This window comes from Seriola lalandi, unplaced genomic scaffold (assembly GCF_002814215.2).
Source record: "Seriola lalandi dorsalis isolate HSWRI2012SDOR001 ecotype SW California unplaced genomic scaffold, Sedor1 jcf7180002054883, whole genome shotgun sequence".
Taxonomy (NCBI): Eukaryota; Metazoa; Chordata; class Actinopteri; order Carangiformes; family Carangidae; genus Seriola; species Seriola lalandi.
The window spans coordinates 1312700-1335973 of record NW_019525658.1 but is presented as its reverse complement, the minus strand read 5'-3'; the positions used below and the strand labels follow the sequence as shown (position 1 = coordinate 1335973).

Sequence of the window (23274 nt, the reverse complement as noted above, 5' to 3'; positions counted from 1 at the left end):
TAAAAGGCATTTGACAGTCTGGTTGGAGTTTGCCAAATGGCATTCAAAGAAGCATGAGGAAAAACATTGTCTGCTCTGATTAACTTCTAATTATCATGGTAGCATGCTAACACACTAAACTGTGTTTTCATTTAGCTCAAAGCACTACTGTGAGCAGAGTGCAATTTCACAGAGCGACAAAGTGGCAACACATTTTGTTTAGTCTTTTTTTAATCAAGTATTGCACTATTTGCAATTACAATCACGTTAGGAAAATTACATTTTAACATTACCAAATTGTGTTTTTTCTATTATTCTTTCTGAATGACTGCTTTCACTCTCTATGTATAGCTAATATAACTCCCACTGGATTCATCCTTGTTACCAGCTGTGGCAGAGGAAAGTGGGTGCTGATTCTGTGTTGGGAGAGGAGTGCAGTAATTAGAGGCCTCTGTTTCATAAGCCATTTGAATGGAGCTCTCAGCAGCTCTGGTGCCCCCACCTCAACCATTTTTTACATCCACCATCTGTGACAACCGCTAAAAGCACCTGACATTTCCCTTGCTGGCAATTAATGCCTAAGCCAGTGAACTTCCCGCGATTGTGAGGAAGTTAAGCTCCTCCTGTCCATCTAATACACAGACCTGAGCAGCTATGGATTTGATTTAAAGCCATGTCTCAATTCACAAGGGCAAAATGAATTCCCTTTTCCTGCCCTCATCCCTCACCACATGTCACTCATCTTGATGTGTCAGCATGAAACCATGTCAAAACTAGAGACATGGAATCAGACCAGCTGCAACGCCCGTCAACATGTTGACGTTCCCACCCATGACCACAACCATCTTCGAACTCGACCTTCAGCTTGATATCAACCACACACCTGTAAAGTTTCCTGCCTGTGGTTGTTATCGCAATGACAGGAATCTATCTGCAGACAGACATATAAACACCTGCCAAAGTCCTAAAACCACCTCTGTGGTAGCTCCTGCTCCAGGAACACATGTTGCCATGATGACACACACAGAGACAGACTCTTTGTTGTAAGCCTCTGCCAACCAGACAAGTTACAGGAAATATGGTCACAGTCTTTCCTTCCTCAGTTACAGTATTGAATAATGACCAGAAGTGTCTTTGCAGAACATTATGATGTCACTGTGAAGTTGACCTTTGATCATTTGGATATAAATGAAGTAATGTAATCCCCTCAGGGTGTTCCTGATATATTGCATTCACGAGAACATGAGATCACTGTGACCTTGACCTTTGACCACCACAATCCAATCAGTTTATCCTTGTGTCCTAGTGGAATTTAGAAGTTGCGGCAAGAACTCTGCAACAAACGAACATTGAGCGTCTCAACTGACTTTCATGGTCAGTTAGCTTAGCTTGTGGTGCTGTTGGCTTCCATCAGCTCCTTACGACGGTTCTCAAGGTCGGAAATACAGGTGTCGTGGTCGGTGGAACATCCTTCTAGGTTTGTAATGCATGTTGCATGGTCGGTCAGGGACCTTTGGACAAGTTGTAGTTTTGAGTTCAAGGTATTGAATCTAGTCATCATGTCCTTCTTCAATTTCACTAGGATGTTAACTAATGTGGGCTGTGGGCTTGGTCCCTCATTGGTGTATGCGCATTTCCCTCCTCCCCCTGGTGGCCACAGTCACCGAAGAAGCGAATGACTCAGCTCGTGCTACTGACAGTACCTGGGCAGAAATTAACACAGCCGATTCTGATTGGCTGATTAGACTCATTAACTTTTAGCCTTTTTACTCTTAGCTGTAACAGCATTTATAAGACAAATCAACACTGCATATGTGTTTGTGTGGTTGTGTGTGTGTGTGTGTAGATGTCTTTCTATGATTGTGAGGACAATTTTTGTTAGAAACCATTATTGTGAGGTCCTTTTGGCCGGTCCTGAACACCATCTCCACAATGCGGATTCACCTTCAAAATAAAAGTCTCAAACAGGTACAAGGAGCTTACTGGAGGCTCTGTTTTACAAAAGCTCAACAATTTGATTCCTTTGATACAAAAATAGACACACACCACCTCCACCACATGGATTCACTTTCAAAATAATTAAGTCTCAAACAACTAAGAAGAACTTCCTGGAGGCTCTGTGGTAGAAAGATGAACTAGTTCCTAACAACACACACACAACATACAATAGTATCACCAAACAATACTTCATATAATAGATGAATGCCATTGTCACATCCGGTTACTAGCTACAAAGCAGTGCTCCCTCATATCCATTTGCACAAATACCCAGCAGCATCCGATAGCTATTTCATATGCACCAAGCAGCTTGTGCACCAGCAGCATTATCAGTGTAATTGTGTCATCACAACTCTTTAGCATTATGTTTCCGATTCAAAAAGTTTATCAACTGAATTTGACTTTTTATCCCACAGCAGTGCATTTCGGTAAATAATGGTGCTAGTTCCCCTGACTTTTAGATTGTTGAAGATGACCTAGCCTGCAATTAATGTATCTTTACTTTTGTCTTTCTCACCCATTTTTGATTATAAGCAGGTGTAACCTATATAACCTGCCAAATAAGGGTTGTCTTGTTGCTGGAGTGAGTGTTGATGAGGGACCCAAATTTGGAAATGGCCTGTAAAGGGTTCACATACTTTTTCTTGCCATTGTATAGGAATTCAAAACATACTACCTGCACCAGTCTACCATTCAGGTAGCACCAGGACCACAACCCTGAGGGATGCCAGAGACTCAGTGCCCCCCAGAATGTCCAACAAGCTCAGATTTAGTGTCATGGGAACATGAAGTTCCTCCACTCAGATATTTTAGAGTCATCACTTGTGGCAAAGACATGGGTGTGTTTCTTTGAATAACTGATAACTGCTTCCACTTATTAAGCTCTGCAGTAATGAAGTTCCTGGACAATGTTCAAGTGTACACAGTTTGTCCGTTTGTGACATAAGACTGTAACTTCACAGCTGCTGTGGGTGTTTTACTGTCCTCTCACCAGGATTTTTCGGTTTTTGTAAATTTATTATTTGCACCTTAACTCTACACAACTAATAATTATTGATAAGGACACACAGGGATTGATAAACACCTTCATTAAGAAAAAATATCAGAATACAATATCAGCCTATATGGCAATGCAGAGCAACCATAACACACTTTAAGTTGCCAGACCAGGATCATTATAACCCTATAGAACAGGCATTACAGGAACATAATGTTGATACCAAACTGGTCAAAAATATTTAATGCAGTATATCACAGATATTTGAATATTTTTGGAATACTGTAGGAATATTATAATGACACTATAAGACATAAAATACAGGAAACCCACAGCAGATTTAATGTAAACATACAGTTCAGTACCATAGACATACTCTGAGCCACTACAGCAAGTGATACCATGTGGGAGAGAAACATTTTTAAGGTTTATTGGAGATGACTGCACAGTAATTTGTCAGCTTTTATAACTCAGAGCCCTAGGTAATGTTGGCGTTCTCCCTGTAGGCAAAGCAGCTGGGGAAGATGCCGATGTTTCCTGCACAGTGCCCCTCCAGCCATTCCTCATTAACTAGAAGAGAGTGTAAAAGAGAAACAAAAAAAGAGGAACGGAGGACAAAACCGTGTGAGAACATTTCAGATCAAAGTGCCACTGACAAGCAGTTCAGTGTGAGGTTGACCTGCAGGGTCTCACCTTGACCCAGGATGTCAATGGTGTCTCCTTCACTGAACTCCAAGTCCTCTTGGCCCTGTGCAGTGTAGTCATAGAGCGCCACCATTTGGTAGAGGATGTTACGGTTGGCCAAGGGGTCTTCCATCTGAAGTACAATACAGGGGAGTGAGGGTCAATTTTCATTAGCCTAGCAGCAAAGTAAATAATTACCTGGACAAATCATCAGTTAAATCTATGTGACTTCAGGTATGAGGAAGCAACGTGATGCACTCCTATTAGGTTAGACCAGGTTGGAGTTTCCCAGTCATCAAATTAAATGCTACAGTGGAACAGTTTCTGTGTAATGTCTGTAAACAGCCTGCAGTAGTGCCAACTTAATGTCCCTCTCTGATGAAAATCAGTGTTTAACCATGTTAACATCCATATGATGTTTTTATATAATAAATTTATATAATGAGTGAAATAATCATCAACACCATGACTGAGTGTTTCCACCTTGAACTGCAGTGAACCAATGACAGTCTCATAAAAGCAGATTCAGACAGCCAGGGTTTCATACGTCACAAACCTAAGGAACCAATCCTGTCAACTTGTGGGGACAGTGGGCGGGGCTAAATAAACCTGAAACCTTGTCAGTACAGAGAGCGAGAGCTAGCATTAGCACAACCACTAACCCTGTGTCAGCCACTGCCAGTTACAAGGTAACAAACAACATAAACAAATAAAAGATGCTAACTATGCTAACCGTTCTGATCCGTCTGCTAGTCTCTGGTTCTGGTCTCAACAGACTCCTCATCTGAGTCTGGGTCTGACTGAGACTCAAACATGTGGCTGAGTCTCTCTGATGTTTCCTCCTCTAACCATCTTGATACTCGCTGCTCTTTCACCTGTCCACCTGGAGCCAGCAGGTGGTGGGCGGGACTCAAGGCCTGATCCAGATGTCTTAGTCAGGAAGTAAGAGTAGATGAGCTTCCTTTTTTTTTTTTTTACCTTTTATGCGTGAAAACAATGTTCAGCAAAATATTCATCATAGCAGAGGATTTCTACAGAGTTTTAAACATGTCTGGTTTCCCAGCTGCTTGGGAGCTGCAGGGAAACAGAGTATCGCTTCCAATTCACTGAGCATCACGGCAAATAAACTCCTTTAATTGCATCTAAAGGAGGCAGAGGAATAACTAAACATAAGACAAACCGAGTATCAGAGAAGGAAACATATTCATCTGGTTACAGTGTTTCCCCTGGAATTATTTTCAGCAGCAGTGCTGTTATGCCAGTGTCCATCAGGATGCAACGAGTCAGAACAGTTTTAAATTAAAAGACCTTAGAATCATTTTAGATAGGATTATTCATGTTTGTCTTTTGTGTCTTAATTTACAGCGTTTGACATTTATGTGTAGAAATGAATATCAATAAATGAAACGGTCTGGTGTCTGCCGCTGAGAGAAGCTCTGTGTGCTGTGTAGTGTCATCCCGCCTCTCACCTTGTTCACTGTGCCGGCACACGACAGGCCGCCAAAACAAAAAATGTGGAACTTTTACAAAGTGTGTGAGACTGATAAAACATAAGCCATAAGCCTAAAAATAACATATTGGCCCACATATTGGTAAATCAGTGCATTTTTCAACTCTATGTCAGTCTGGTCTTAAAACGTAGCGACATAGATTACATCCTGCCTTTGAGCATTTTATTTTTCTGGGCTTTTGGTAGAAGAGCTTGAGGGCTCTTCTATAGTGGAATTCGGTGGTGATGGGGCCATTGCTAGGGCTATCCTCCTTCACTTGTCCAACAGTTGGGGAAACAACATATGACTTTTCTTGGTCTTCAGAGGCTGTAGCATTTATTAACCGACACACTGCAGCCCATACTGTACATTTACTGCTAACCTTTTTCTCTGCCCCCCACGCATTCATTCGCTTCACCATCACTTTTCTGCCGCTCACTTGTTACACACTGCCCTGGTCCCTAAAGGAGCTAAGCTACAGTAACGTTACCTTTTATGTAGATGTCCTGTGAAAAATGAGGAGAGGGTCTGGGAGGAGTTGATGCTTGAGTTAATGACTCAAACCAATTCTGGGATAACGTTGGGTGTTGTGCTCACACAGTGTGCAAGTGAAAATCATTAGTAGCCCGTTGATATTAATGATCATGTGAAATTTTAGCAGCAGCACTTGAATATATGGGAAACAGGGAAACACTGGGTTCTTTAGCTGCTAAATGCTCCTCTGTCCTCAGCAGCTCGTCGGTGCTGGGTTCATCAGAGCAGACAACAGACAACAGGGTTTGATCCACTGTTAGATTTGAACCGGTGCTGCTTTAACAACGGCAGGGGGAAATCTGGCTGGGGGGCAACTGCAAAACCTTCTGACGCACCTCTGCACCTCGCACTTGATGTCAATTTCATGTTCTGATGTGCGTGCTGTTGTGAGTTTAAATGCTCACCTGGCACCATAGGGTGGCTCTGCCGGCCTCAGCCACTTCCTGCATGGTGCGGCCTGGCTCCACCTCCCCACCCAGTGGAATCAGCACCCGGGAGCCATGCTGCTTATGTCTGATGAGAGAGCAGGAAGAGTGAGGGGGAATGGGCATCATGGAGGCAAATGTGGGTTGGCAGAAGATCAAAATAAATGAATATGACTTTATGGTAAAATGACACAGATCAATACAAAGTAAGGCTGTGATGAGTGTTATTTGTCATCGGATCCTGGTTTTATTCTGACTGCTATATAAATGAACTGGTCCCATCATAATGTTTTTGTGTCGCTATGTGTTATTGCTGCTCCTCTCGTGTGTGTGGAGCTGCAGCCTCAGTGTCCTATATCTCATGTTAGGTTTTCTTTGCCAGAGCAGATTTTGGACCCACAGGGTGGAGCGGACAAAGAAAGCATATTTTTAGAAAATGAAGCATCACTTGTTGAAATTCGTGTAGACAGAAGTGGGTTGGCGTGACTGCAGTTACCTGAGGCGCAGCTGAGATGCAGGCTGGCCCAATTTCTGTGCGATTTGTTCCTTCACTTCATGGTACGGAGTGTCCAGAGGGACAGACAGAGCCACAGTGTACGTGTAGTGGACCTTCACCACCACAGAGCCCACGTCTCCTGCCTGAGCTGAGCTGGTGCACTGGGAGCAGAGAGCAGAAACACATTAAAACATCATGTGACTGCTGCTACACCATTATATTAAAATCTGGATCTGTTCAAGTCAGTATATTTTTACATGGTTATTATGTAGTAATAATAGTTCTAGTATTGGTATTGATAGTGCTACTATAATACTGCTGTCCCTACAATTCTGATTAGTATTTGTAATACTAGTACAAATAGGACTTGTAGTGGCAGTAAAAGTAGTTGTTTGAAGTTAGTTCCGATATTTTACAGAGACAGGGTCGGCCCAAATGTTTTAGGGGCTCCGAACAGGACTCCCCATCACAATCCACCCCCAATATAAACCAGCATATTGTAAAGGGAAATCAAGCCAGGTGACCACACACAGGCTTTCACAAATTTCCAATTTTAACTAGAAATAGAATAAATTAAGAAGGAAATTCAAGATTACCACAGTTTCCCAATCGTGTAAATGTAAAAGATTAAAAGAGTGCAAAATGGGCGGCCAAAGGTCCAAACAAGTCACTTTATTTGCTCGTGTTTGGGGTGTTTGTGGGTTATAATGAAAGACCTTCCGGAGGACAACGAACATCTGTCTCTTTTGCATGAAAATGCAAATTAAAATCATATCAAACATTGTGTAAATATAGTGTTGAGTCTTGTGTCGATATTTCAAGTGTAATGCTGACTGCATTTGATAATGTGCGTAGTGTGTGTATGTGGAAGCAGCTGAAGTTTCAGTGCCATGAAACTTCATCAAGCCTCTGCTACATGGCTGTGTTAGTTAAGACAACGTGTCCTACAGAGCTTCAGGATGTGACAGTTTGGGGAGAGGTGCCATCATGGGTGTCCTCTCAGTAGAAGAAGATGTGATGTCCTATAAAGTGCACTTTAAATGTAACAGAGAGTCCTGTTAGATGTTATTGCAGTGGGTTGTGATGGAGGTTCTGTATGGGAAAAGTGATCACTAAAAAATAGTAAAAATTAAAATAAAATAAAAGGAAACGTATGACGGTGAAAGCAGCTGAGACAAAAGCTTGTTAGTGTTTTAGAATGATTACAGATTTGTATGTGATGTAGCTCGTTAGTTTATAGTGGTAGAGCTGCCCTGCTGATAAACGAAGCAGCTTCGTGCTCAGTTTGAAAAACAGCTGGACAGTGAATAAGCTGCAGTTACATTATCACCATCTTGTCCTTAATGGGGACGTCAGACTGAAGGTTCCTTCATTATAGCTTATACTATCATTTAAATTAATATAATTTTAAGAAGCTTGTGAAACACAGTGTTTCTTAAGGAATAATTTGTGATTGATGATTAGTTACTACAGAGCTGTGATGAGTTTTACTGATGGAAATAAACCAGCAGCATCATCAGAACAGTCGAATAACTTAGACTGAGTTGTCATTTAACATGACGCCTGTATGAAGACGAGTCAGTGTGACACACATACACAAACTTAATATCCTGTATGTACATATCTTACATTTCCATATATGACATTTAAGTAAGTACAAGCCTACATATAAAATGAAATAGTTATAAAAATTAGACATAAAGCCTGTTACAAAATTGGAACAATTTCATATACTGGAATATATGTATATCCCATACAAATATGTTTGTTTATGTAAGTATGTTTATATTGTTGACATATGTTACATATATCCATCCCAAAGCCTGTCAGTATGTGTTGATATTATATACAGTAGGGTCCAAAATCTGAGACACTTTCCCAGAATGGAAAGAGACACGTTTTAAATTAATAAGAAATTAATAAGAAAAACTATAAAGCATATAAATTATAAATGTATGTTGTTTTAATAAACTTAAGCATATGTTTTTACTATGGGCCTTTCATATATGTTAAAAACGTATACGTTTATATATCCAGAGGATGTATATATGTGATAATAATATAAGTGACATATTTGGCAACATCACTCTTGATATAGGGACATATACTGTATGTCATGTATATATTTATGTGTGGGCAGTGACAGCAGGTCTCCTCCTGTGCTTTCGGTTTTAATACTCAGCCAACTGTTGTGTATGTGTGTGCCTTTAGGTTTAGTTGCATTGTGCTGCTTCAGGGCTGAACATGATGATGGTTTTCCACCTTAATCTTCTAAAACCTCAAAGTAAAGCTTCATGCAGCAATTACAGTGTATTGAAAAGAAGCTGACATACATGGGGACTTTAGATTGTTCAGATAGTATTACAATATGCCTGAATACTGTGTAAACCACTACAGGTGAATGTATTAACACTTGTTGATGTTGTTATTCGTGCAGGCGTGCCAGTACAGAGTGAGGGCACCCACTGAGACTGTGTACAGGGCCCAGATGCTTGATCCACCCAAAACCACATGAATTTTTCCCATGTCTTCCACATGTGTTTCCTACATTTCATCACATGTGCTCTACATGGTACCACATGCTGCAACGCGTGGTACCATGTAGAGCACGCAAACTGTCACTGAACATGTCACATATACTGCAGATTTTGCATCTTTAAACATGAGTCATTCACTCATGGAGCACTCCATACTTTTTACATTTTCTATGTTTTATAGATAAATATACACAATTCTCAAAAGTGAATCTTGAAAACAGAATTTGACATTGGTTTGAAATCTGCCTTTGGATGGATGGGCAGATCATATCATGCGCTCATATCAGGCTGCCTCAGTCACAGAATGGCGCCTCCTCTGCTCGTACCACTGACAGATAACTCAATAAGTTGATGTCTTGCTCTTGGTGTCAAATGTTGTGAGTTTGAATCATGGGTGAAGCTGAGTAAATGTGCTTTATTTATTTAAGTCTCTTTTTCCACGACATCTGCTGGCCCCATCCATGACTGCTTACAGTCCTACTTTAGATTTGTGTTTTATTTTTTGTTCTACACACAGGTGCAAATATATATTTCTGTATGCAAGATTTTACACGAGTTCGACAGGAAGTTACATTTTTACATAGGGTGCACATTGGTGACCAAGAGAATGTTCAAAAACCACGTTTCCCATGTGCCACCACATGTGTTTCACACATTTCACATGTGATTTTAACATGTTTTCAAATGTTGAATTTCACATGTGCAGAAATCACATGATTTTGTTCAGTTTTTGAAATTCTGTATTTAATAAAGTTTCATTCATTCAAAAAAGTTGCCTCTGAAATAATCCAGCTAGCAATGACGTTTTCCTACAAAACATATTTGGTGTTGCAGTTAAGCTTTGTATGGACATGATTTCTAAGAAATGAGGTTGAGGAGGAGACAGCTGAGTTGCATAAGCTGGAAGTGAGAGGAAGAGAACTACCATGTGATTCCACCTTTCAACATGCACAAATGAATCTGGCTTTTCAGAGGGGAACACTACCTGGTTGCTGGCTGCGTTGGCTGTGTACTTGGGAGGCTGTGAGGCTGGCAGCGGTGCGTGGGTGGCAGTGGTGTAGGATGGAGGTGGAGTGTCTGAGGTACGGGCTGCAGGGAAATCAGCACAGGTACAGCCTGAGCACACACAATATCAGTCTAATGGAAGGTTAGGCAGGTACATTTTGTTTTTCGGAGTGTGTTATTACATAATACTCTCGTAAGAATTATCAATAAAAACAATTCCATGTGTGTATGTACAATAATTCTTCATAATTTTCCCTCAAAATCAGCCACAGTACAACCTTTGAATGAAGTGGTTTTAATCATCTGGATAATCTGTCAGATTTATTTTTAGTGATGCTATTGTCTTCCCAGATCTCAGCATTTAACTCTGTGAGTACAGTTCAGTTCTACAACAATGAAACCCAGGATGTGATCAACATGAATTCTCTTGTAAATCGACTTGGATAAAAGCATGTGCCAAACGAGTAAATGTAAGGGGGCCCTGGTGGCTCACCTGGTGGAGCACGTACCATAAAGGCTTAGTCCTAACTGTAGGGGCCTGGGTTTGAGTCCAACCTGTGGCCCTTTGCTGCATGTCACCCCCCCATCCCCACCACCTTCCTGTCTCTCTCTCTCTCAGTGGCTAGAATAAAGGCAAAAAATGGGTAATTATAATCAAAATCATTTATCCCATTTGATTGTGATTGTGCAAAGTAAAAATTCAATGGCAATCTTCCTCAATAAGATTATGAATATCCTCTGGAAACCAATTAAAGCCATAAAGTAATGCTTTATGTTACAGGGCTGTAATTTCCTGGGAGTTCTCCTAGAAAGAACTAATAATTTAATAATTATAGGAAAATGAGACTGTGGTCAATCACTATACTACACATTAGTTCCTTTTAAATTACTTGAGGTGTTATGAAGGGCAGCGGTTCTCAGATTGCACCCTGTCATCATGATGTTTTTTTTCACAGCATTTCTTTTGATGCATTTCTCTGAGTTCAATTTACAGTGACAAATCTTTCCATTCCTGCTCCGACAATCACAAGTTATATAACGGTAACTGCAGTGTCCATTTATTGTATCATTTTCATATGTTTTACAACATGCACTGTGTGTTTTGTATGGTGAAACTTAATCAAAAATATGCAATAAAAAAGGAAATAAAGAGATTCTGTGGTACCCTTCCAGGACGTAGCCACACCCATTACAGTATCTACTGTTAAAGCCACTGACCCAGAGGCTGGTAGTCAGTGCACAGCATATCAGCTGATCACGTCAAAAGGTCTGTTTGTCAACAGATGAGCAAACGATTCAACGTGAACTCAGAATAGTTCAATCGATTAGAATGGAAAAAGGAAAGACATTTTTTTTCAGGAAACTTCCACCATAGAATAAAGCTTTACCAAATGTAATGAGGATCTATGCTGGGGAGTCTGCTGGCTGAATGGATATGTAAGATAACATCAATGTACACAGTTCAATTTCCAGTGGGGGTCAGATCACATCACTCTCTCTCTCTAGACTGCAAATTATCAGATAAAGGCAAAATGCCAAAAAATGATCTAAAAAAAAAAAACACACTTACACAATTAGTTACTCTCTGTCTTTGGAAAAAATATTGGTAATAAGCAAATAGCAGTAGATCAGATTAGGAGAGAAGGTGGAGAGGCCTTCCTCTCCTGAGGCAAGAGGACTTTAGAGTAAGAGTAGAGTAAGGATTGATCTTTACCCCCAGGTAGATCTTTACCCCCAGGTGGAGCTGCAGGGCTGGGCCCGGCCCGAGGACGAGTGGGTGGCTTGAGTCCTGGTGGGAGAGGAATACCACTGGGACATCTCTGTGGGAGAAAACAAGACAGGAAGGTCAGTGAAAGAGCAATTCATGTTTTTTTCCAACAGTGAAAAAAAAGAATGAATTGTTCTCCCAGCAGGAAGCTTGTATCTGTTGTTGACAGGTGTAGAGTAATGTTGGGCTGAGGGGCTTTAACATTTATTTAGAACATTTTCATGTATTTTCTCTGTTTTGTCTTCTTCCTGGTCACATGAGTGAAGCAGAGGTGTCAACACTAAAGCATTATAATGAAGATCGTTCCGTGTTTCCTCTCAACACAAGCCTGAAACATGTTGCTGAAGTGTCTCATCACATGGACCAATACATTACATTGTCCTTTTTGCCTTTGGACGTCTTCACATCTGCAGGATCAAGCAGGGACATTGGCAGAAGTCCTCTCTGAAAAATAAAGGACTGAAAATCAGACAGTGACAGTGAAATACACTGTTCTGAAAAACACATCTTTGTCAGCAGCCCCCAGGGTCGAAGTCATCATGTGTTTAAAAACCTGAGATGGAATAAATTCAAACAAATGCACATGGTGTTTTCAAAGATGAAATATTTGTACATGTGAAGCAAATAACTGTTTTTGTTTTGTTTTGTTTTGTCTGTCTGTCTGTCTGTCTGTCTGTCTGTCTGTCTGTCTCTCTCTCTCTCTCTCTCTCTCTCTCTCTCTCTCTTGGCAGGTGTTGTGCTGAGGACCCAAGGAAGTGCAGTGATGACTGTGAAGGTTTTTTTGGATGACATCGGCAGACAGAAATTTCTCCATCTTTATTATAACTGCACTTTCTGTTACCGTGGTAACCATGCTCAATTCATGCTCAATTAAAAGTCACGCTGCAGCTTGATGGACGCTGCACTAGTCACCTTGTAGCTTGGCTGTCAATGGCTTCTATTGACAATCTCACAAAACAACTGTTTGATGCTGAACTCAAAGCTTCTTTAGACTGATAATAAAACACAGTGTGTAGAATCAGGACTCTCTCTATAATGGTGTAATATAGTGTTCATCATAGATCATCATCGTTTTAGGGGTTAGTTTACAAGAAAATATACAACAACGTGCTGAGGTGCTTTACCGTTGAGTCTCCATCAACAGAGCACTCAAAAAAAAAGCACTCTGTCTGTTTAGACTAGACCTGCAGCATCAAGCAGCAGACAGACAAAGTGATATAGTAGCTGGTGAACATAGTGGAGTAGTAGTCTCCAAAGAGACACATATTTTTCTCATGAGTTGATGGAGAGAAAATCAGAGATAAAAGGAGACTTCATACAAACATGTCTCCAAATCAGCGATAATGTTGCTCTGTATCTGCTGGATGTTCACTCTATAAAAGTCATAGTGTGTGTTTCAGTTTCTGCTGCCCCCTGCTGGCCAAAACATTCAATGAATGCAGCTTTAAAATCTCTTAGTCTTATGTCATTGTTTCTGAGGTGTTTTAAAGCTTGAGGTGAGAAACAAGACACAACACTGAAATGTCAGTCGATAAGATTTAAACATGGCTTCTCTCTCTCTCCTCACCTGTCCATCATATATGACAGCTGCCATCCCGTTCCTATCCTCCTCACCGAATAAAAACACTGTAGCCCCTCCCGGCACAGTCAGCTGTCCTGGGCTCCGAGCCATGTAAGGGACCCGCATGCGCATGTATCGAGAATCCCTGACAGGCAGTGAGAAGACAGAATCAGTCACACATCACAGCCATTCTTTAGTATAGTGTGTGTGTGTGTGTGTGTGTGTGTGTGTGTGTGTGTCTGTGTGTGTGTGTGTGTAGTATAATGTTCAATAGTAGCATTACCCTGACACAGTAATGTCACCAGCTCAGGGTCATAATATTTCTGTGTGACTGGTGATAATACTCACTGAGCTCCATCCACCTTGGGCTCATAGAAACCAGGTTGCTGTGAAGAAGAGAGAAAGACACTCATCAGACAGTCAGCAAAGGGCGAGACTGACAACAACATCAGATCATCTCTCATCTTTATTACCTGCAGCCTCAGAGGTTCAAAACCTCCAAAATCATCATTGGGAATCATGGAGGAAATCACCTGCAAGTAGAACATCATACGTTACTGAATTTGGCTGCCCAGTTTAAATGACCCAAGCATTGTGTTGGATGTAACCAAATGATCTGGGTGCAGTTTCTAAATGAAAAAAGGAGTTTCAGTCAGAAAGTTGGAATGAAATAGTTTTCTTGGCTTTTCAAAAAGTGCCTGAAGTTAGTCATTGGCACACAGTGAAATGTGCCAAAACCTGGGGGAGCAGTCAGCACACAAGTTAAATGATGTTTGGCCCATCACTAGATCCTGCAGTGGGTTCCAGGCTCTAATGTGCGGTGGCCCTGAGAGCTCTTGTTCTTCAATGCTTCATGACTTTTGAAGTGCCCATGGATATATTATAATGCAATTTTATTTTTTTTTTTAAATATATGTATAAATATACAATAAACAAAATAAATGAGGATTTAAAACTAAATTTTAGCAAGTGGAGCCTTTGGAAACAGCTTGCTACTGACCAAGCTTCTTCTACCACAACTTTCAAACCTGCTTCATACTGGGTATAAACATAAACAACAGAGGGGAAATTCTAATCTGAAGTCTGCTACTATTAGTTTTCTAAAGGTGACAAGAACAAGCTGAAATAAGTCAAGAATCTTACCATACACCCATGACACCACATTCATCATTTGGATACTCTTACCTTTGGTTTGCCCAAGAAGTCTCTTTGCTGCAGCTGCTCCACATCCTGCCTCCTGGGACGAAACACCACCCCCTCAGGCACCAGCAGAGGAGCCAGGACCTCCTTTCTCTGTTTTACAATCAGGGTCAAATGTTTCTTTTAATTCAAATGACAGTGATCGTATGTGCATGTACTGACCTGAGCAGTCTGTATTTGTTTTGTGAAGGAGTTGTTCAACAGTTTTATTAGTAGAACCATAGCCTCACCTTTTGTGAGGAACCACCAAACACACCTGAAATTAACAAACATGTCACTTAAAGTCACGATGAAAGGGCTTCTTTAATTCCTGTGATGTTATCCATGTTGAAACAGGTTAGTGGGTGGGATCTAGTACAGTGAGATATCACTCTAAAGTGGGCCGGGGCTGCAGGAGCAAAGCAATGCCCCAACCTCATTTCCTCCGACCCCCAGCTGCCGAGACTGTGCTCGTACTGGGCAGCTTCCAGATGTGAAGGTGTGTAAAGGTGTGAGTACGGTCAAGGTGTTCCTGCCCAGGTGAGCTGGGCTATCAGTCAAACTGACACAGTGACACGGGGGGGGGGGCTTTTTTGGCTGGATTTTGATGTTCTTGTGCAGGATGCGGTCACCCTGAATGGGCTGTACTACAAAAGCGGATCAGTACCGTTATGTAGTGGATGGACATGTTTTACACTCTAGTACATGTCACTTTGCAAGCACTGCTTATACACCGCTCACAAACAGTGCTGTGACGTTCACGTGCTACTTTGCCCCAGTATTTCTGGGTCTGGACCTCTAAATGTGTGATTCCTATAATGTTTTTATTTTATGTTAAAATGAGCAAATGTTGCTACATTTATTATGTTATGGGTCAAAACTGACCATATAGTCAGTTCCCAAAACAGACAACCGCACAGCAAGATTATCAACAACTGTCTCCAGCAAGGTGTGTGTGTGTGTGTGTGAGTGAGTGAAAGAAAGGGGGTGTGTGGGATCATATTTTCTGCATGTCACTCTACAATTGAATTCAAGTCAATAAACTTTCTTGACATGAGACATAAGCTCAGAGGGCCTATACTGAAACCTGTCAGTCTTTTTATTTTCCTAAACAGCATTATTATGTGCCTGCTGTGCTCAGTCGAGAGGTCAGACACCAGAGATTCTGTAGTCGGCACCGACACCATTGAATTTCCATGATTCTCAATAACAAATTCTAGGTAGTCATCAACTGTCCTAATTGTACAAGTCCTCCTCAACAGGAAGTGCTACCACCACGTTTACTCTACCTGCTGTTTGATTATCAGCTGATTGCATCAGACCAACCTGCTGCTGTACTCAGCTGAAATGTGATTTCCTGCTGTTGCCCTGACGTCATAAGCTGCACAAAGCTTGACCGAATTGAGCACAGGCAACGATTAACTGTTTTCCAGGAAGCTAAAGTTTCCATTTGATAGTTCATCTTTACAGAGGTGAGGACAGAGCAAACCTTTTTTCATAAAGTATGGTAACATATATAACAAAAACAGTGCAAGTGTCAGTGCAAGTGTCAGTGCAGTCTGTTGGGAAAGGTGTGACACTCACCACGACACTGTCCAGAGCCACCTCTATGTTTCCCCCTCGACCTCCTCCTCTCTCCTGAGACGCTGACATCAGGACCTCCCTGGCCCGCTCCCACTCGCCCATCCGACAGTACACAGCTGCTGCGTTATACAAAGCCTGGGGGACACATCACAATTGTACCATGCCATTAAAAGGGGGACCAAGCAGCAAAGGTGCGTAGGCCCCATTGTGTTTCTATCTTTTCTTCTTCATCATCTTCCTCTTCTTCTTATGCCATGGGAGTCTATGGCAACCCCTAGAACCGTATTGTAAAAAGTTTTGAAATTTGCCACACTGGTTGAGGACACTCCTGTGATGTTATTCACCACGTTTATTGTCTTTAGCGCCACCAACAGGTCAAATTTGGAAGTGCGATCACGCATGTAACTTTTGAATCGTGTATCATCTGATTTTTTTAAATCAGCCAATCATATGTTGCAGCAAAGCCACCAAACAGGAAGTGAGGTCATATCTCAGCAATGCTTTTATGGATAGATAGATAGATAGATAGATAGATAGATAGATAGATAGATAGATAGATAGATAGATAGATAGATAGATAGATAGATAGATAGATAGATAGATAGATAGATAGATAGATAGTAGTCCCACACTGGGGAAATTTGCATGGTGCATGAACATGAACAAACATGGTACCTCCTCTAAGCCACAGACTGTTACTGACCAGGTGCAAGCACAGGTGCAAGTCTTATCTGTACTGTGAGAAATATGTGATGCTATGTAACTTCTTCCTCAGCGTCCATCACTGAAGCTTTGTTAGCTCCCAGGAGTGTGTGGCGTTTGAACAAACCATGGAGGTGATGACACAGCACAGTTCTCTCTGCTTTCACTCCTCACTACTGACAGAGGAAGAATGGCGCAGACTGGCGTTTCCATGTGTGAATACAAGTGTGTGGTGCTGTGTGTGTGTGTGTGTGTGTGTGTGTGTGTGTGTCTGACCTGCCAGCTGTAGAGCTTGAATCGCAGGCCCAGCTGTTTGTAGTCAATGACCATGTTTCCTCTTAAATACTTCTGTGCCCAGATACAGTCGGACAGAGCCTCCTCCAACCTGGACAAACAGTGGTGGATGACAAACAGCTCCTTCTGTAAAAGCTTTATACAAAAACCCACACATTGTGGTTTTAAAGGTTTTATGGGTCAGAATATTTCTTAATTGGGCCCAGTACCTTTGTGGAGTCTCTGCAGGTTGCCTGGCAACCTCACAGTGATAAAAAAGTCTCAGGAAGGTGCCTGTGCCTGGCCAAAAAAATAGTCCAGCACGTAACCTCCCATAAAACCTCATTGTATGAATTACACAAACAAGATCTCACCGCTTTAGAAGTGCTGATAGGACAGAGCCAGGTTAGCTGTTTCCCCCTGTTTCCAGTCTTTATGCTCAGCTAAGATAACATATATACATAGACGCCGCATTGACCGCCCTGTAACCAAATTGGAATAAACGTAGGAGCTGCATTTTTTATGGATAAAAAGTCCAACATTTATATTTCTCAACTGATTTCAATTAGTTGTTTTTTTTTTTTTTATATCTGAGGGTTCATGATTATTTGCAGTAAAAATAAAAGTTTTGTCTCCAGTTATTTCATCAGTGAAAGAATGAGATACAACTTTACGATCCCAGAGGGAACTCAGGTGTTAAAGCAGGATAACATTTACGTGATAGGTTATGGTAGAAATACAGTTCACATATAGTACAGTATAATATGGAATATAAGTGTAATGTATAGTATAAAGTAAGATTTAGTGGTAGTAACATTATAATACAGCAGTACATCATATTATCATTATTAATAGCCTAAATACAATGAGGTGTAACATGAATATATTATGTTATAGTAGCAGCACAATATTAGATTAGTAATAGAAAATAGTAAATGTAGTATAAATAAATAGTACTTTAGTACATACAATAATGTGAGTTTTAAGTATTCCTTATGACAATGAATTCTTTTCCACCACATAAGTATTAAGTTCATGTAAACCTAAGGTTGATACACACTCCTCCTTATAGAAAACAGTGATTACAGCCTAAACTATCACGATTCTAAGTAACTGGAAAGAAAATTTTTATTTTCACAACACATAGATCATAAACCCTTGAATGTAAAAAAAACTCATTGAGATCAGTTGAGAGATATAAACATTGTAAAACTTTTCATCCAGAGAAACGGCAGCTCCTCCGTTTATTCCTGTTTGTTCACACAGCAGTCTCGATCGGTTCAATATGGCGGCGATGTTGACGTATCGCAGTGACGGGCTGCAGCGACCAATGTAGTATCTATGTGTATGGTATACCCTATTCACAGTTACTACTTCTTCACCCTCTCAGACTGGACGCTACAGTGACTCACTATCTACTCTTGAGGTACAAAGCGATACGACACAGGCCTGGGCCACCTGGTTAGCGTGCTAAGCAGATATCTCTGCAACACAGTACATGGACATTTTTGACGTCACTTGAAAACTTTAATTTCTCCACATTCTGTTGATAATCGCAGATGATTTTTGAATGTTTGAAACTAAAATATTTACATATTGCCCCTTTAAGTCATCCAAATTTTTTTCAGTAATCCCTCTTCTCTGCCATCCTGTCAATCAAACCTTCTTTCCTTATATAGCCAATAGGTTTAAATATAAGACTGACCCATCACTTGCTACTTTCAACAGGAATTACATTAAGGAAGCAAACACTGCCATTTACATGACCTGTAGAGCAAAACTCTGCACAGCAACAGCAGCCATCGTGGCAGTAACAGGATGACAGCACGCTAAGTCTGTTGTTTTAAAGTGACTCTAAAACAAAGTGTCCCAGTTCTTCCAAATGTTACATTGTCTGTCTCATAGTATCTGTGCATTGTGGTGTAAACTTTAAGTCAGTATTTATATATGTCTTCCTTTAAACTTGAAAATCATTGAGGGTAAAGCCCTCACAATAACAGAAGTTAAAAGGTCAGAGATTAAGAACATGAAATGACCAACGACTTCATTTTTAAAGTGCTTTGTAGTGAGTTCAGCTGGGTGTTGGAAAGAAGCCAAAAGTGTGAACCCGAGGGACATGGAGTGTGAGCCAGTCATTAGTCCTGGTCTAATGTGGTCCAGTGGACCAGACTAACATGGAAGTAATGTATGACGGCAGTTTTTCAATAAGAGCTTTGTAAATAAACAAATACAAAGGCAAATCACGCCTTTCTGAGAGAGAGGACCATCCCTTTTATACAGGATGCAGTGATGAGTGTTATAAGCATCAGCAGTAATGAAGGCAGAGTGGTCGACGGCATCAAGGGGTTTTAGAATTGCAGCTGAAGCGTGTCTGTACAAGATGTCAGCATAATCTAAAACTGATAAAACATTTGGGACAGGGCGATGGCTCCTACCTGTCGATCTGCATCATCACTGCTGCTCTCTGGAAGAAGCCAACAGCAAGACGTTCATCCCTGGCAATGGTGAGGTCTAAAGCCTGAGGAAGAAGACAAGACATCACATTTTCCAACATCACATGGAAACAAACGACTGACTATAACTGAAGAGAGAAAACTTTTCAATTAAAATCCAGTGTCGATTTATTTGGGATCCAGTATCAACCCATGGTAACCAGTAATGGTGCTGATGCCCATTGTGTGTGTGTGCGTGTGTGTGTGTGTGTTTGTGTGTGTGTGTGTGTGTGTTTGTAAGCCATTAATAAGAACAACTTACCACCTTCAGGGTTGACAGGTTAGTGTTCTATCTCTTTGTCTTTTTAGCTCTTTCATTCATCAGACAGACGGCTGTCACTCACTGTTTCACCACAGCTCCTCTTATAATAATCAGTGAAGTGTGCAGATGTAAATCCTTGTAAGAGAAATTTTATAAAGTTCAATTTTAGTGCAGATGCTCTGCAGTTGTTTTCCCCAGGAGGTCAAATAGTCTGTCAAAGGGGTCATCTGAATACACTTAAGTGCTATAACAAGTAAATCATTGGTAAAATATTTATTAAACATTTATGAACTTATAAACCCTTATTGGACAATGTATTGGCTGTCATGAAAGTGATAATGTAATAATAGTTTTGACAGGGATTTCAGGTTCATCCCCATCATCACATCATCAGTCCACACACAGACCTTGAGGGCCAGGTCCAGCTCTCCCAGAGCCAGGTGAGCTGAGGCGGTGTTGAACAGAGTGCGAGACGTCGGTTCACTGATCTGCCCCAGTTTGTTCAGAGCTCCTTGCCAGTCCCTGGCATCCACGGCCTGCACCGACTCATCCCACAACTGTAGTAACTCAGTGTAAAGCATTCTGGAGAGAGGAGAGCAAAATACTGGATCACAGACAGAAATATACAACAGAGGAGGCTGCTCTTTGTTTTTTTTGTATCCCTCCGAACCGGAGACAGTCAGAGGCAGAGCAGCTGTTGTTTTCAGGTTGTCCGTTCATCCCATTCTAGTGGACAGGATATCTCAGTAACGCCTCGACGGAACTTCTTCAAATTTGGCACAAATGTCCACTTGGACTCAAGGATAAACTGATTAGATTTTGGTGGCTAAAGGTCAAAGATCAAGGTCAGTGTGACCTAGCAAACAATTTTTTGCCATAACTCAAGGCTTCACACAGGAATTATGACAAAATTTCTCACAAATGGTTCATATTTTCTCTGACTCTGGATAAACAGGATGTAAGCTGAATCTAGTCTGAGTGGTGGAGGCAGACAACCACAAGGAGGTGATTCTAGTTTAAGAGTAAATTTTGATGATGATGAAAATGATGTTGACAGCAGAGCCTGTTCTTCTGGACCACTAACACTGATATTTTGGTCTTGAATGTGAAAGATTAAAGTAAAAGTGACTTTTACTCTTAATCATAAACTTAAGAATAAGAACTAACACTCTTATGACTTTAAAATGCTCTTGGAATGAGGAGAGCCCAAATGCAGTGGGTTAAATCTTCATACTACACAATACTATAGAGATAATCTAATAATAAGGAGTAATAATAACACAGATACAGAGGTGAACACACAGTTAACCTTCAGACAGGTTTGAGAGAGTGATAATACAACATCTCACTGGACATGATGAATCATGCAAAAATTTGTTGAAGCAAAATGTGCCCTTTAGAATTTGGCAGTTTGAGCTCTATCTGCATTTGATGTTTTTCACCAAGAAAACAACTGTGCAAGTCCTGCATTTATAATCTTACTTAAGAGTAAAATATTATATCAAAAGTAACGCAGTGCGCAGCACCGAGTAGTGTTACTTATTATATTATATTTCACTATGTTAATGAATTATTATTACTGATTAATTAGCATGTAAGCAGCATTTTAACATTTTAACCAGTCTTGGTGGAGCTTTAAAAGTTTGTGCATTTAAAAGGGCATCATTTTTTTTAAGGTGATTTTTGGATTAAATGTTTAAGTAACTAGTGACAAAAGCTGTTTAACAAATGTAGTTGAGTAAAAGGCACAATGTATGTGTAGTGGTGTCGGAATCAAAAGAACTCAAGTCAAAACTGTACTGTAGTACAGTATTTAAGTAAATGGGATTAGCAACTTTCCTCTGCTGCAGAAAGTTAATAGAACAATAGGCAAAACTAATTTCATGATTTTGCCAGCATCGATATGCATGTAGCTCAATGTCAAAATAAAGTAAGTGAAAGAGGAAAATGAGGTTATACATGAAGTATAAATTCATATTAAACGGTGGAAAAATCCCTCAAACAAAGAAGATAAGAGAGATGAGCAAGAGAGGCAGACAAAGACAAATACATATATTAACTCCTACACCAAACCTGATCTGTTACCTGGTAACTATATATGAAATCAATGGGGAAAAAAAAAGACTAAAAAGCAAAAACAGAGAAACTGCACTGATGTTTATCTGTAACATGCTGCACAATTTTACTGGAATACTTCCTTGTACTTTACCCGCTGCCTGTGTTACTACATGCTGTTCAGCTCAGATCACACAAGCTATTAAGAGTTTATAGGAGAAACTCTATAAATCACCTGCGGTCAGACTGCTTACCTTCTGCTCCTGAATGAGAGACCAGTAAGAGTTCAGTCAGCGTCCAGCTCGGTGCCTGCCGTCCTCCACGCTGTGCCAACAGGGAAGTGCGAGTGAGTGAAACAGGCCTCCTCCACAGTCTCCACCCTGCTGCTATAAGGAAGTTCTCTGTCCACATTCCCCAGCAAGGACCCACAGAGGAATTCACCTCCCAGTGTGGCACGTCCGCATGATAATTACAACATACATGGGTGACACAGGTATGAATCCCATGTAATAGCCCCATGTAGGTCAATTGCATCTTGTGATCAAACTGGTTTTGATCATGAATTTCATACAGCAGATGCTTCGTTTGCAACCTCTGGTAAATTGTAAATAACAGAAAAATGTATCAACAATATTTTCTAAATACATGAGATCTGTTCCTTGTGGTAAAACCCCACTTACTGTCTGGAAACTCCATGACTGGGGAATCCTGTATTATCTGTGTAGTAAAAATAAAGGTTAAGGTTTCTATACTGGGTGTAATTACACTGAGTCATTATATTATGCTAACACACTGAATGGCTGCAGTTTGGATTGAAGATTTACTGAGACGTTTTGAATGAGCTCTTTTCAGTGTGACATTTTGACATCCCTTTATGAGGAATGTTTCAGAGAAGGAAGTCAGGAGAAAAATGACTTCACATTCCAGAAGTCACAGTAAACATGAAGTCATACAGGAGAGGCAAAAGAATGGTTATAATGTTTAAAAACAAGGAAAATCATTTGATATCTTCCATGCTTTGTCATGACTGGGTCAGCCTGCTGCACAGGTTGTGTTTTGTTGTTGCGTCAGTAGTACAGCCACAGTGTGGCCCCACCCATCTTTGAAACTCCACAGATAAATGCAGAACAGCATGACAACCTGTGGATGAAAAAATAGTAAAGGTAACAGTACAACAATATAAGAATACTCCTTTATAAGTCACACTTTCAAATTCTTACTTATGTATTATACAGTATGAGCCTCAGTTTAAT

The 23274-nt window shown here is 40.7% G+C and overlaps 1 protein-coding gene across 2 annotated transcripts; it reads right to left on the bottom strand.

Moving 5' to 3' along the window:
• Nucleotides 1–3048: 3048 nt before the first annotated feature.
• Nucleotides 3049–22411, bottom strand: noxa1 (NADPH oxidase activator 1). Of its 2 annotated transcripts, none has more exons than XM_023397795.2 (16): nucleotides 22276–22411; nucleotides 20374–20548; nucleotides 19648–19730; nucleotides 17216–17324; nucleotides 16238–16372; nucleotides 14660–14767; nucleotides 13948–14007; nucleotides 13823–13860; nucleotides 13481–13619; nucleotides 12289–12357; nucleotides 11860–11965; nucleotides 10126–10229; nucleotides 6604–6764; nucleotides 6087–6195; nucleotides 3668–3791; nucleotides 3049–3544 (listed from the first exon to the last, which is right to left on the bottom strand). In XM_023397795.2, exons 2-16 carry the CDS (start codon nucleotides 20545–20547, stop codon nucleotides 3453–3455), a joined length of 1611 nt encoding a protein of 536 aa, XP_023253563.1. In that variant the 5' UTR covers nucleotide 20548; nucleotides 22276–22411; the 3' UTR covers nucleotides 3049–3452. The 2 variants fall into 2 exon arrangements, with proteins under 2 accessions (XP_023253563.1, XP_087027770.1); XM_087171644.1 differs by having other exon boundaries at nucleotides 11878–11965.
• Between the last annotated feature and the right edge of the window lie 863 nt (nucleotides 22412–23274).

Coding starts and splice junctions, on each gene's coding strand:
- noxa1 (XM_023397795.2), bottom strand. CDS start 20,547: ATGCTTTACACTGAGTTACTACAGTTGTGGGATGAGTCGGTGCAGGCC. Junction 14,768..16,237: donor TGGCTCTGGACAGTGTCGTG/GTGAGTGTCACA, acceptor ATTGTAAAACAG/AGAAAGGAGGTCCTGGCTCC. Junction 3,545..3,667: donor CATTGACATCCTGGGTCAAG/GTGAGACCCTGC, acceptor ACTCTCTTCTAG/TTAATGAGGAATGGCTGGAG.